Genomic DNA, 15,597 nt, shown 5'->3' on the forward strand with positions numbered 1-15,597 from the left:
CCTATTTGTTACCAATTTTTAATTTAATTTCTTTTTGGCAGACAACAAAGGCTATGATTTTCAGTCTTTCTAAATGTATAAAAGCTTGTTTTATGACTCTGCATTTAGTCTTTCTTGATGAGTACTACATTAAAAAAAACAAAACACGTTGCTATCAAGTCAATTCGATTCAGAGCGACCCTACAGGACAGAGTAGAACTGCCCCATAGTGTTCCAAGGAGCTTCTGGTGAATTTGAACTACCAACCTTTTGGTTAGCAGCCATAGCTCTTAACCACTATGCCACTATGCTTTGGTTATGTTGTTATTGTTAGGTGCTGTCAGGTCATTTCAGACTCATAGTGACCCTATGTACAACAGAACAAACCCTTTACCTTACCAAGCATGATGTCCTCCAGGGATGGGTTCTTCCCGATAACATGTCCAAAGTACGTGAGACAAAGCCTTGCCATCCTAGCTTCCAAAGAACACCCTGGCTGTATTTCTTCCAAGGTAGACTCGTTTGTTCTTCTGGCAGTCCATAGTATATTCAATATTCATTGCCAATACCATAATTTAAAGTCATCAGTTCTTCAACCTTCCTTATCCATTGTCTATTGTCCAGATTTCACATGCATATGAGGCTATTGAAAATACCATGGCTTGGATCAGGTGCACCTTACTCCCCAAAGCAACGTCTTTACTTTTTAACACTTTGAAGAGGTCTTTTGCAGCAGATTTGCCCGGTGTAGTGCATTATTTAATTTCTTTACTGCTGCTTCCATGGGCGTTGATTGTGGATTCAAGTAAAATGAAATCCTTGACAACTTCAATCTTTTCTCCATTTATCATGATGTTGCTTATTGGTCCAGTTGTGAGGACTTTGTTTTCTTTATGTTGAGGTGTAATCCATACTGAAGGCTGTGGTCTTTGATCCTTATTAGTACGTGCTTTAAGTCCTCTTTGCTTTCAGCAAGCAAGTTGGGTCATCTACATATCACAGGTTGTTAATGAGTCTTACTCCAATCCGGAAGCCACGTTCTTTTTCGTATAGTCCAGCTTCTCGGATTATTTGCTCAGCATACAGATTGAATCAGTATGGTGAATGAATACAACCCCAGTGGATACCTTTCCTGACCTTAAACCATGCAGTATCCTTTGTTCTGTTCAGGCAACTGCCTCTGGGCTATACAGTTCTATAAATGTCAGTTATAATGGTGCTCAGCACTTCTGTATCCTTATTAATTTTTTATCTACTTGTTCTATTAATTAGGGTGAGATGGGCGTGCTTACCTATGTCTGTGTAAGAAACCGCCCCAAAACTTGTAGCTTAAAGCAATTTCTTATTATTAAATCCGTTTCAGTTTTCTGTGACTGTGTTATAAATCACCCTGAAACTTAGCTACAGATAATTTATTATCTCTCACTGCTAAGCTGGGAAGTTTTTGCTTGGGGTCTTCCTTGTGATTGCATTTGGATAAGGTTCTGCAGCTGAAGTCATCTGAAAGCTCCCCTGGCCTGGCCTTCTAAGATGGTATTGTCACTCATATGTCTGGCACCTTAGTTGGAGTGGCTGGAATAGCTGGGGGCTGGCCAGGCATCATTTTCTTTCTGTGTGCCCTCTCTGTTGGCCAGCTTGAGCTTCCTCACAGAACAGAAGTCTCCCGGTAGTTGGACTTCTTACATGCTGCTTGGCTTCCCCGTGTGAGCATTCCATGAGACCAGAACAGAAGTCACAAGACTTTGTGACCTGTCATCAGAAGTCATGCATTGTCATGTCACTTCTGCCACATTCTATAGGTTACACAGAGCCAGCCCAGATTCCATGTGGGAGAACTGTATTTTCAACTGTTTGCTCAGCTTCTCTATCTTGTTCAGTGTATATCTTAACCTTATTATAGCTCTTACTATTTTATTATATTTCCTGTCACCCTGTTCTTTCTCCTGTGAACTGCTTCATTTATAATCATTATGCATTGAATCAAGAAAGGTAGAGAAGAGTTTGCCCCCCCCTTTTTTAATCTCTTTTCGTTCCCCTAGTTTGTTATTTTGTTGATTCTGTGTCATTAATCCGTCTCATACCGTCTTTTCATTTACATCTCTGCTACCACTGCTTCTGACTAGTCTAGGCTGTCACACTGGTCTTCTTATACACTTAAAAAAAAAAAAACCCTCGCTATCAAGTCGATTCTGCCTCATAGCGACCCTGTAGGACAGAGTAGAAGTGCCCCATAGGGTTTCCTAGACTGTAATCTTTATGGAAGCAGATTTGCCACATTTTTCTCCCGTGGAGCAAGGCTGGTGGGTTCAAACTGCTGACATTATGGTTAGCAGCTGAGCCCTTAATCACTGTGCCACCAGGGCTCGTTATATACTTACTACATCATATCTCTTTCTTATTCAAGCCTCTTGCTGCCAGTTTAATTTTCTAAAGCATACTATGATTGTATCACTCCACTGTTCAGAACTTTCAACAACTTCCTTTTTCTCCACATGGCTTTTATAACCTTTTTTTATTTGTCCCCAAACTACCTCTTCAGCTTCATTTCTCTGTATCACCATTCCAGCCACACAGCGCAAACAGTTGCCTGAACAGTTAGTCTTCTATGTAATGATAATTTTTCTTTAATCTGCTGTGATTTTCTCTCGTATGCCTGAGTTGAAATCCGGTACTTACACTTTTAGACAGAACTCAAAGATTACATCTCCTCTCTGAACATTTCTTTGGTCCCCATCACAACTAATTGCTTCCTTCTCTATGTTCCTCTAATAAATTTACGTTAGTGCACTTATTATATTTCACTGATGTTGCAGTTATGCACATATTTATGTCTTCCTTGAGTTCAAGGAATGTTTTATTTTTGTAGGCCTAGTGTAGTGCGTTGCATATAGAGACACTACATTTTGAGGAAGGAGCATAGGACTTGGAGTCAAAGGTCTAGATTCCATTCGGTTCCTAGGTTAGTGAATTATTAATTATGTGAACTGTGGCAAATCCTTTAATCTTTCCGAGCCTTAAACTCCTCACTTGTAAAATAGAGGTGGTGATACCTAGCTCACTGGGATGTTTTGAGAACTGAATGAGATAACCTTTGGGAATACCTGGCATTGTTCATTATACATTACAGGTACTCATTACATGTTTGATAAATTAAAAGTCTTTTTTCTTGAATGTTTCTCTTCTGTGTTTATGAAAGGACATCAGACTAGCATCTGGTATTTCTAATATGATAACAATAAGAATTAACATTTGTTGAGTGCTTACCGTGCCAGTGACTGTTCAAAATGTACTATTCATGTATTAACTCATTTCAATATTTGTTAATTAACTCAGTTTATATCTGTAAAGCTTTTGGAAGAGTCCCAGCACACATAGTAAGTGTTAGATAAAATAAAATATATAATCGTTATGAAAAGCTTACATATTAGATAGCAGTATTATTCTTATATTATGGATCAGGCAACGAAGCACATAGTTGCCTAAGAGCTAGTGGTGGCAAGGATTTGAACCCAGATAGTCTCAACCACTGCACCACAGCCATCCCACGGTCATAGTTCCATGACTGTTAAGGTCTCATGGCCAATTCTCATTCATGTTTAGGAAACTGAGGCTTCTGTTTTTTTTTTTTTAATCAAGTGATCATGAACAAGATCTGCGTGGAGTGTGGGATTTGTCAGTTTGTTAGCAACATAGTTAAGAGCCTGGGATATAGACGAGATGCCACTTTTATTTCATTGACATTTCTGAATGTTTTGGGACTTCAGAGTAGTTGAAGTAAGATTAGACATTTTAAGTGGACTGGGAAAATGGGTTGGGGACTCTAATGGAGACCAGGTCACTTTGACTGGGCTTCATTGGAAAGTTGCAGCATTTATGAAAATTCTTATTTGGATTTATTACTCATGTCTGTTTTTCTGACCATCAAACTAGCCATTGCACATACATCTTTTTGCTTTTTAATTTTTATTGTGCTTTAGGTGAAAGTTTACAGCTCAAGTTAATTTCTCATTCAAAAATTTATGCACATAATGTTTTGTTACATTGGTTGCAATTCCTACAATGTGACAGCACACTCCCCTTTTTTACCCCAGGTTCCTATGTCCATTTGTCTAGTTCTTATACCTTCCTGCCTTCTTGTTCTGCTTTTGGACAGGAGCTACTCATTTGGTCTTGTATATTTGATTGAACTAAGAAGCACGTTTCTCATGTATGTTATATTTTGTTTTATAGGCCCATCTAACCTTTGTCTGAAAAGTGGGCTTCAGGACTGGTTTCAGTTCTGGGTTAGCAGAGCATCCAGGGACCATAGTTTTGGGGGCATATACATCTTTTTAAGTTTAAATATGTTTATAACAATTGACTTTGAATGGGCAATGATGATAATAGCTGTGTAATAAGTTGAAAGCTTATTTGAGTCACTAGTGTTGCTAAGTTCCTAACTCCTTGAGGAGAAAAAAATGAATGGTACTTATTAATGAAAATCAAAGGCAAAACATTAGTGAAATTTCATACTAGGTATATTTAACTTTTTTACCTTTCTTAGGGATTGAGGAACGATCTGAAAGCAGCTTTGGATAAGATTGATCAGCAGTACCTCAATGAGATTGTGGGTGGCCAGGAACCTGGAGAGGAGGACACACAGAATGATTTGAAAGTACATGAAGAAAACACCACCATTGAAGAGTTAGAGGTAATCTCTACACCCATCTGACCCCATCCATCCCTCTCGTTCTCTGGAGTTGGTGCTTTATTTAATCAGGCCTTTCCGAGTTCAGAGCACAGCATCACCTTTGGCGAATGGAAAGGCCCTTCTTTTGTTTCATGCTTTTATTTATTTATTCCGCTTTTTTCTCCTTCTCCTCTCTCCTTCCCTACTTCTTACTTCACAGGTAAGCATTCTGATAAGTTTGATGTGCGTCCTTTTATTTGTTGGTATTTTTATAAAATCTGTGCGTTTCGTGTGTATGCATTTTTGACTTACCTAAATGATATCTTTTTTACTTTTTTTTTCATTTAGCACTGTGTTTTTAAGATCTGTCCTTGATGCCTGTCCAAATCTAATGCTTTCCTTGTGACTGCGTCTGCATGGCATTCTCTGTGCTATGGATTTCATTGCATTTTACCTTTTGTTCCCCGATAATGATGACGCTCCCAACTGTCTGCCACCACCACAGAGAGCCTAATGATGGACAGTACTGTGCATAACCCCTCATAGGCTCAAAAGCAGGACTGCTGGATTTACAGATACTTAACTTGTTTTTTAAGTACTGCCAAGTTGCTCTCCAGAATGGCTGTCCCAGTCTGTACCCCCACCATCAGTGTGTGAGGGTCTTGTATTTCTACATTCCTGCTGACACATGACAATATCTTGCTTTCTGGTTTTTTGCCAGTGTGATGAATGTGGAGTGATGCGGTAATCTTAAAAATTAAAATGCAGTGTTATGTCGTGCACATATGTAACATGAGAAAAAATATGGCTTAAAGCTCTTAATGCTTAATAAATCATAAGGTGTTATTTTTCTGTTTTCTTTAATTCCTGGTGTTTACACAATTTGTATTCTCTATGAGTGCAACCATAATTGAGGAGGATGTCATTTTAATGCCCGCCCCCCCATCTATGGACCCTGAATTTGATGGAAATAAGTGGTGCTGTGGATTTTTTTCTTTTAAGCAGCTTTATTGAAATTCACATGCTATATAATTCACTCATTTAAAGTGTATAATTCCACATTTTTCGTATATTCAGAGTTGTGCAATCATCATCATAATCTAATTTTAGAGCATTTTTCTTCCCCAAAAGAACTCCCCTGTCCATTAACAGTCAGTCCTCATCGTCACTCTTTTGTCTTCTGATTCAGAAAAGATAACATACTTTCTGAATTTAAGAAGCAAATCAGCTGTGTGTGCATTTTTCTACTTATCTAGAAATTTCATAAAGTTTTTAAATAAAAATTGAACAGTATATGTAACAACAAGTGTATTTAGACTGGTGTTGGTAACGTATATATTCAGTTGTTGCTCATTACTAATGAGCAAGAATGTTCTTTCTTTCCCTTCAGGCATTGGGAGAGTCTTTAGGAAAAGGGGATGATCATAAAGACATGGACATCATTACCAAATTCCTCAAGGTATGTAGTGTTAGGCTAGGAAAGGAAAACATATTGATTAATTAAGAGCTGTTCTTAAATTGTTCAGTTATCAAGGTTAGAGACTGGAAGGGGAGACCCTTAACAAACATTTTTTTGACTGTATGTTTATGATATTGTTATGCACTTGGGTATAGAGTTAAAGAAAATATATGTTTTCTTTCCTCATGGCATTTCTATTTAAAGCTGTCTTGTTAATGTAAATATACAGAAAAGAATTGAAACAGCAGAATGAAAAAGAGGTTTGAGGAGGGCTTTTTTTTTTTAATGCTAGGAAGGAGTGCAATGAGAGGAAGGTTCCAGAGATTTTATGAGAGGGTGATGGTAGTAAGGAAAGGAAGGGGGTGGGAGGACATTGGCAGTGAGAAACAGAAACACATCAGTAACCTTTCAGAGACTGTTCATTTTCTCAGGTCTACACATAATGGCCTGTCCTTGCGGTGATTAGCTTTTTTTTTTTATCTTTCTTTTCAGCATTTCCCTCTTTAGTGGTTTAGGTAGAGTGTAGGCAAATCCCAGATTCATTCAGCATTTAGTCACAAACTTTTATTGCATTCTGGCCAAGAGATTTGAATGCTAGAAATGCAAGAAATTTCTTGACTGATTAAAATACCCAACGCCGTGAAGTTGATTCTGACTCACAGCGACCCTATGGGACAGAGTAGAACTGCCCCATAGGGCTTCTAAGGAGCGGCTGGTGAGTTCGAACTGTTGACCTTTTGGTTAGCAGCCAAGCTCTCAACCACTGTAATAATTACTTAGTTTGATACTTGTTTTTACAACTTAAATGCAACCTATTAAAAAAAAAAAATTTTTTTTTATTAGTCGTCATGATTCTGGATATATCGAGGATGTGATATAGAGCTAGGTAGGCATGGAACTAGTATGAACTAGAGTATGTCCTCCTCAGCTGTCACTGTTTACATATCTCTGAAAAAGGGTACACTTTATGCAGCTAAACTCGGGGCATCGGGGTGTTTTTCTGGGGGCAGAAGCTATGGGCTATAGTTTCTTTTATCTCTATTCCCATTTTTCCCTCAGTCTGCCACTTTAGCGGGAATTTTTAATTAAATTGTGATCTCTATTATGCAAGTAGATAGTCCAAATACTGTAGCATACTTGGGAGAATATTATTAAATATCACAGTACAGATGGTCTTGTGGCTGATAAATCTAGGTTGGTTGAATTTTGTGTAATAGAAATATAAACAAAAGTTTATTTCTATCAAGTAACTATGAAATTTGATAGTTCTTTTTGAGGAGAAATGGATTATCTTGAGCTAGGAATATACATGGAATAGGGAGATTTCTAATAAAGTCTGTGATTTGCTAAAGGCACTGCTTCAAAATATACATGAGAAAATAAGCAGAAATAGTTCCTTAATTAAATATCATTTAATGATATTTTACTCAGTCAAGAAATCAATGTTAAGGGTGATTGTATATTGCTTTTTGCGTCAGGGAACTTTTAAACTTGTGGAACCACTAGGTGGCATTGTAGTCTAATTTTACCCATTCTTTCCACAGTTTCTTCTTGGAGTTTGGGCTAAAGAATTGAATGCCAGAGAAGATTATGTGAAACGCAGTGTGCAGGGTAAACTGAACAGTGCTACTCAAAAACAGACTGAGTCCTATCTCAGACCACTTTTCAGAAAGTTACGGAAAAGGGTGAGGTTTCTCTAAAAATGCTTTTAGACTTCTTTTCTTTTTTTGTAAATAGAATGTATAGATTTAAAGTAAATGGAACCCTGTCTCTCACTACACACAGTAGCTTCCCAAAATTAGTTATGCTTTTTATTGTTCTTTTCCAGAATCTTCCTGCTGATATTAAGGAGTCGATAACAGATATTATTAAATTCATGCTACAGAGAGAATATGTAAAGGTACATTATCATGCTGTGTGTTGAAATTATGGTTATGAACGTACTTAGGTTATGTACATAATGTAAGTGTTCATTTGGGATGGGGGGATTTTACATAGGAAATTTAAAAATAAATGTGAGATGAACTGGTAGTTTATTTTCTATTATATTCCCAGCTTTATCGTTAGGGAATGAATAATAGACTTTCAGACCATAGCTATATGTTTTTGTCATTTTTAAGGTAAGTCTAAAGGTTCTTCAGAGCATGAACTGTATGTAGGCAGTGTTCATTTTATGAATGGGATTGAATTTCAAAAGTTTGTCAATGGTTCACTATGGCTTGAAACAATTTTCCCATAGAAACAATGTTAGATAGATTAGTTTCCCAGGCCAGCCATAAAGCCCATTTAATCCCTAATACAGCTGAACTATTGTACTGATGAAACAATGGAATTTAACCAGCCTTTATAGTTATTTCTATGGGAAAATGTTCCAAGTAGGGCTGCCAGAGTTCATCCTCCCCATTTCAGTACTGCAACCATAGCACACCCCTTGCAAAGGAAGACTTTTTCCCCTTGCTTTCGTGTCTTTCCTCTTGAGTGAGCTCTGGGAGGAGGTGGCAGAGGGAAAGCACTCTGGTTCTGAGAGTTCCTGGGCCAGAGTGTAGACAGGGGAGAGTCAAGGCCTGTCAGCTTGCAGAGAGAACAGAAAGAGAAGGGCCTAATGTACCAACAGTGGAGACTGGAAATGTGACACTGCTTGGGGTGCTGTCAGCAGAGTTGGAGGGAAGGGGTTCTTAGCAGCTGCATCTCCCAAGAGAGCAGGAGTCGAGAACTTCAGTGCAGCAGGTCCAGTGACAGTTCCAGAGCAGTAATCAGGACTCTGACAGAAATGTGGGATGAGGTTCGTTACTGCTGTGCTCCCAGTATTTGTACGCCAGAGAAGGGCCTGCCTGCGTTCCTGGGTGACTGAATGGCTTACTTGGTTAGAGCCTCATGCTGATAAGGCGAAAGGAGCGATTTTACTCCTTGTAAGGGCCGGTTGGTTCTTCAGAGAAAATATTTTTGCTTTGTGGTCATGAATTTCATTTCTAGATAGTTTCTATTTAGTTGCACAATCTTAACTAAGGAAGATTGCATTGGAATGGATGGATGAGGTTACTATCACTGTAAAAAGAATTTAAATCACTTGCCTACTAAAGTGGCTGCCTTTCTTTATTTACTTTTTTCTCATTATCATATATGAGAATCAGATGAGAGTAGATTTTGTATAAACTACAGAAAAGACCAAGAAACTTTCGTAACCTATTTTGTGGAAATTTGGAAAAACTACACATGGGGATTTTGTCAGTTAATGCCCAATGTTAAAATTTGCACATGAGAATCAGTGATAAAAATTTGCATATGCTGTTTTAAAATTAAGCTTTATAAAATCTATAGAGCATAGCAAGTTCAAAATTACCTTTAGGATAGAAAATGATCTTCCAGTTAGCCTATTTACAGCATGTGAATTTTTTTTTTTTAAACCAACTCTACATATCACATAGGTGTTTAATTTTTTAACTTAAAAATTCTTTGAAGCCTATCATTTTAAGCTCGTCTGAAACTCTCAGAGTCTTTTAAACATTTATTTGCTTTCTGTTTCTCCTCTTCGTTTCATTTCTTACAGTTAGCCAGGCTTGCTTTAAAAAAGAACCATTTGTCTTCATGGTCTCTGTCTTCACTTTTTGTATCTTTTATAAGGTTCCTGGCAAGTGGGAGGTTCAGGGGGAGGAGGGCAAAGTGAACCGATCTCATTCTTGAGGTATTTGACTGGAGGGCCAGTATTCAATCTCTGTTTATACATCTGTTATGGACCCTGGGTGATACTCCCAGCACACAGAGCCCCCACTGCTTTGAGAGGTCTGCACTGCTGTGTAGCTAGGGGATACCGTTTCAGGTTGGATTATGAAAAACTAGTTAGCCTCTATCTTGTATGTGACCACCTGTGGAGAAGACTGGGTCTAAAGGAGAACCAAATTAGAGTTCCTAGCAGTACATCAAATTACCTACTTGGTAATTCCATATCTGAAACATACTAATTTCCAATGCACAAAAGCCACAAAGGAATGTTTGTATTTTTACTCACAAACTTAACTCTGGTTTCTGTTTTTCCATGGACATTTGTGGTCCTGGGCAGGGCAACCAGTCACCCCATTTTTTAATTTATTTCGTTTGAATAATGGGAATGGTAATATTTTTAGCATGCCTAAAAAAAAAAAAAAAAAATTTTTTTTTTTTTAAGAGATGGCTAAAAATTAAGTCATAAAGGGCTATGAAAGACTTGAAGTAAAAATTTGGACTCACACAATAGTTTTGCTTTTCTGATCTCTTCTTAAACTTTCTTTTTAGGCTAATGATGCTTACCTGCAGATGGCCATTGGAAATGCCCCTTGGCCCATTGGTGTCACTATGGTTGGTATCCATGCCAGAACTGGTAGGGAAAAGATTTTTTCCAAGCATGTTGCACATGTTTTAAATGATGAAACACAGCGGAAATATATTCAGGTAAGCAGTTGAGAGGAGGAAAGAAATTTTCTGGGAGTTAGCATTCTGTGGAATTCCCAAAATACAAATTTTGAGAGCAGAGAAACAATTACAGCAAATGGGACATAGCATGATAGGATAAAAGTTCACTGTTTACGAGTACTTACATTTAAGATACTTTAACTCAACAAAATAAAAACCTTTACATTTGATATATGATATGAGACAGGCTTAAGTGTTGTACTTTAATTACCTTAGCACAGAAATAAAACTATTGCAGCTTTCTTTCTTTCTTTTTTTTGGAAGATGTATATATTAGCAAGCAAAACTTGAGCTAAGAGAGATTTGGGAGTTCAGTAATGAGTGACAGATGTAGAGTATTTTGCAGTAAATCCCGTTCTGTTACTTTCTAGGTAGATATAACATGTACTAAGCTAAAAAGGTGTGGATGTTGAAAGTTTGTCTTCAATGAATATAATAATTTTTAAGTAGCATGTATCAGCATCTCCTTAGTTAAGTGAATAGGTCTAAAGTGTTTATAGTTTATTTTCTTAGAGTTGTACATGCCTCACATAAACTTGTTTGTACTCTTGTTGATTAGACTTTTCTTCTTAGTGGGAAAAAAATTAGCTAAAATCTAGGTTTTGCCAGGTGATCATAAATCCCAGATTGTGTCCTTGTACTGACTTCTGCTGAATATTAACTCTAAAGCAAGCTTGAAGATGAGACTCTGGAAGTTTACTTAAAATTTAAAGTTCACTTAAAGTCCATAAAGTGCTTCCAGAATTTTTTGCCAGAGAACAATCATTACCATATTCATGAATTGTCTTTTGTTTATATTTCAATGCCAAGTGCTGAATGTGAGTTTGTGTGTCATGCTTTATGCCTTAATCACAGACATTAGTGTTTTAAAATATGATTTCCACCTGAGTCTTTAATATCAACAGTAGAATTTATAGAGTGTAAATATACTGGTGGCAATTCAAGCCCATTTTTATTTCTTAATAAGCATCAATGACTGTATTAAAGGCATATAACTTTTAGTTGGAAAAAAAAAAGTTGTTTGGCTTTAACAGTAGAAAACTAAGTTTTTAGTGATTAAATTTGCTAATTGTGTTCCACTATGCCATGGCCAAAGCTACATGTGTATAAAAGTAGATATAATTAGATAAATTGTCTAAAGACAGCATTTCTTTTTGTAAACAATGGTATAATTTCCACCACCCCGTAGGATGATTATTTTTTTTAGGTTCCATTTTTATTGTATTTATTTATTTAATTGTATTTTAGATGAAGATTTACAGAGCAAATTAATTTCTCATTAAACAATTAATACACATATTGTTTTGTGACACTGATTGCCACCCCCAAGACATGTCCACACTCTCTTTTCTCGACCTTGGGTTCCCTGTTACCAGCTTTCCTGTCCCCTCCTGCCTTCTCATCCTTGCCCCTGGGCTGGTGTGCCCAATTTAGTCTCTTTTTGTTTTATGGGCCTAATCTTTGGCTGAAGGGTAAAACCTCAGGAATGACTTCAGTACTGAGTTAAAAGGGAGTCCAGGGGCCATACTCTCAAGGTGTCTCCAGTCTCTGTTAGACCAGTAAGTCTGGTCTTTTTTTACTGTGTGTGAGTTAGAATTTTGTTCTACATTTTTCTCCAGCTCTGTTGGGAGCCTCTATTGTGATCCCTGTCAGAGCACTCAGTGGTGGTAGCCAGGCACCGTCTAGTTGTGCTAGACGTAGCCAGGTGGAGGCTCTGGTAGTTGTGGTCCATTAGTCCTTTGAACTAATCTTTCCCTTGTGTCTTTGGTTTTCTTCATTCTCTCTTGCTCCAGATGAGGTGAGTCCAGTGGAGTATTTTAGATGGCCGCTCACAAGCTTTTAAGACTCGAGCACTGCTTACCAAAGTAGAATGTAGAACGTTTTCTTTATAAACTATGTTATACCAATTGAGCTAGATGTTCCCTGAGACCATGGTCCCCAGCCCTCAGCCCAGTAATTCAGTCGTTCAGTGAGTTTGGGTGTGTCTTTGGAGCTTCCATGACCTTGCCTTGGTCAAGTTTTGCTGGCTTTCCCAGTATCTTACCCTTCACCAGAGTTACCACATATCTGTTGTCTGTTTAGTTTTTTCACTCCCACCCCTCCCCTCCCTCATAACCATCAAAGATTGTTTCTTTTTGTGTGTAAATGTTTTCATGAGTTTTTACAATAGTGGTCTCATACAATATTTTTCCTTTTGTGATTGACTTATTTCACTCAGCGTGATGCCCTCCAGATTCATCCGTGTTGTGAGATGTTTTGCAGATTCATCATTGTTCTTTATTGTTGCTGAGTATTCCATTGTGCGTCTGTACCATAGTTTATCCATTCATCTGTCGATGGGCACTTAGGTTATTTCCAAGTTTTTACTTTTGTGAATAATGCTGCAGTGAACATTTGTCTATTTATTTGATGGCTCTTATTTCTCTAAGATGTATTCCTAGGAATGGGATTGCTGGACCATATGGTATTTCTATTTCTAGCTTTTTAAGGAAGTGCCACATGGTTTTCCAAAATGGTTGTACCATTTTGCATTCCCACCAGTGTGCATAAAAGTTCTGATCTCCCCGCAGCATCTCCAACATTTGTTATTTTCTGTGTTTCTGATTAGTGCCAGTAATGTCGGGGTGAGTTGGTATCTTATTGTGGCTTTAATTTGTATTTTTCTAATGGCTAGTGATCATGAGCATTTCTTCATGTGTCTGTTAGCCACCTCGGTGTCTTCTTTGGTGAGGTGTCTGTTCATATCCTTTACCCATTTCTTTAATTTGACTATATGTGTTTTTGTTGTAGAGGTGTTGGATTTTCCTGTAGATTTTAGAAATTAGACCTTTGTCAGATTTGTCGTAGCCGAAATTTTTTTTCCCAGTGTGTATGTTCTCTTTTTACTCTTTTGGTGAGGTCTTTTGATGAGCCTAAGTGTTTAATTTTTAGAAGATCTGCGTTATCTGGCTCATCTTCTTGTGTTTGTATATTGTTGGTTATGGTTTGTATCCTGTTTATGCTATGTATTAGGGCCTCTAGCTTTGACCCTATTTTTTCTTTTATGATCTTTATAGTTTTTGGTTTTATATTTAGGTCTTTGATCCATTTTGAATTAGTTTTTGCGTATGGTATGTGGTATGGGTCCTGTTTCATTTTTTTGCAGATGGACATCAGTTTTGCCAGCATCATTTGTTAAAAAGACTGTCTCTTCCCCATTTGTTGGACTTTGGGACTTTGTTGAAGATCAGGAGATCATGGGTGAATGTATTTACATCTGAGTTCTTAATTCTGTTCCATTGGTCAATGTATCTGTTGTTGTACCAGTACCAGGCTGTTTTGACTTCCGTAGCTGTATAGTAGATTCTGAGGTCATGTAGTGTGAGTCCCTCTACATTATTTTTCTTCTTCAGTAGCACTTTACTTATCTAGGGCTAGAATGATTTAAAAAAAAAAAAAAAACTAGTATTCATTTCTGGTGTATTTTGGAAGGTATGTAATCTGTCCTCCTTTGTTTTTCCTTCTTTTAACTGTTTCTCCCTGTTTTTAAAAATTTTCCTTTTCTTCCAAGGTGATTAGGGAAATTGGCAAACTGTATCTGAACTTTAGGAAGGTGTTTAACCTGGATCCAATGATACCCTTATGTTCAGATGTAGACAAGATAATGCAGTCAGGTGGATTGATAGCTTATTGAGTAATTGAAAGCCATGGAGCACTGAATAATGGATCCATGGTTATTTGGATAGATGCTAAAGACATGTCATAGGGTTCTTACAGACCTCCTTACTGTCCTGTACAACACTTTGATAACTGATTTGGATGACTATGCAGAGAGATATATTTATCTGATTGCAGGCAAGGAATAAGGTGTGTATTAAGGTGGAAAAGAAATTGGCATTCCAGAAGTTCTTGACAGACTGGAGAGAAGGGCAGATTTTAAAAATATAATATTTAGCAAGGATGACCATAAGAAATTTGGACCCATAACCCAATTTCTTAAGTATAGAATTTGAGCTATATGTATATGTATCTATATGTATATATGTGTGTGTCTGTCTGTGTGTGTGTGTGTATATATATATAAAAATAGGGAATCTAGTAGACTGTAAGTATGATAAAATCAGTAGTATGATATGGCCACCAGAAAGGGGTGATAATAGCTTATGCCTGCAATCTGATAAATATTCCCTCGATTTTTGACATCATAACTTGGTGTAAGTTCCACAGGGCAGGAACATAGTTCACTGTTACACCTCCTAGTCTCAAACAGTACCTGACTCATGATGGGTGCTCAGTAAATATTTCTGATCGAATGAATCCTCAATAGAACAAGAGAGCTGATGGTCTTACTCTTTTTTTTTTTTTTTTTTTGGTCCTTGAGAAAGACTCTTGATGGGAATCTGGGTAAGAGAGCTGTAAATAATGGAAGAGCTTTCTGGCGGGTTAACTTATCCTATACAGTAGAGGACCAGTTGAGGCATAGGAAGACAGGCTTCTGGTCAGTATAAGGAAAAAAGCTTTTTTTTTTTAAAACAAGTTCGTATTTTTAAGTAATTATAGACTCACCAGAAGTTGCAAAAATAGTACGAAAAAGCTTTTTAATAGGCAGACTTGTCCAAAGCTGGAAGTAGGGCTTCCTTGAAAGATATGGGGGAGATTCCTACCACTTGATGTTTTCAAGCATTAAGTTAACTCTGCCCTTTTTGGCTCTTCTAGCCCTTAGATTTCTGTGGTTATTCTCTGCCATTTCTCTAGAATCCACCACTTAAATCCAAAGTCGCAAACTTGGATGCCTACAACAGGCAACAAGTGAGCTGACGGGTCCTCTGTCTTTTGCTCTGCTTTTTATATAGGCACAGATTGAAGCAGTATTTCATTTTCCTCTCAATTCTGCCATAAGCAAAACAAACAATGGTGTAAACACAGTATTAAATGTCAGCTGATGCTTAACCTCAGTGTTGTTGGAGTCACTGGGGAGTGGCAGGGACTATGTCACACTGGAGAGTGCGTGCTCATTTAAAGGGAGAAAGCTGCTGCTCATCTCTAGCTCATTGTTACCTAGCAG

At 37.5% G+C, this 15,597-nt stretch overlaps 1 protein-coding gene across 5 annotated transcripts in view; it reads left to right on the forward strand.

Moving 5' to 3' along the window:
* PRPF18 (pre-mRNA processing factor 18) overlaps positions 1–15,597 on the forward strand; it is a 54,741-nt gene that overhangs the window by 27,133 nt on the left and 12,011 nt on the right. For 3 of the 5 annotated variants that reach the window (XR_010321954.1, XM_003410577.4, XM_064284873.1), the window contains exons 5-9: positions 4,523–4,669; positions 6,039–6,107; positions 7,652–7,792; positions 7,936–8,007; positions 10,377–10,532. Coding sequence is in view for 4 of the 5 variants with exons in the window: in XM_003410577.4 (XP_003410625.1) it covers positions 4,523–4,669; positions 6,039–6,107; positions 7,652–7,792; positions 7,936–8,007; positions 10,377–10,532 (585 nt within the window). In the remaining variant the exon portion in view is untranslated. The remainder of the gene's footprint in view (positions 1–4,522; positions 4,670–6,038; positions 6,108–7,651; positions 7,793–7,935; positions 8,008–10,376; positions 10,533–15,597) is intronic. The other 2 variants (XM_064284871.1, XM_064284872.1) reach the window with 2 other exon arrangements.

Source organism: Loxodonta africana, chromosome 4 (assembly GCF_030014295.1).
Source record: "Loxodonta africana isolate mLoxAfr1 chromosome 4, mLoxAfr1.hap2, whole genome shotgun sequence".
NCBI lineage: Eukaryota > Metazoa > Chordata > Mammalia > Proboscidea > Elephantidae > Loxodonta > Loxodonta africana.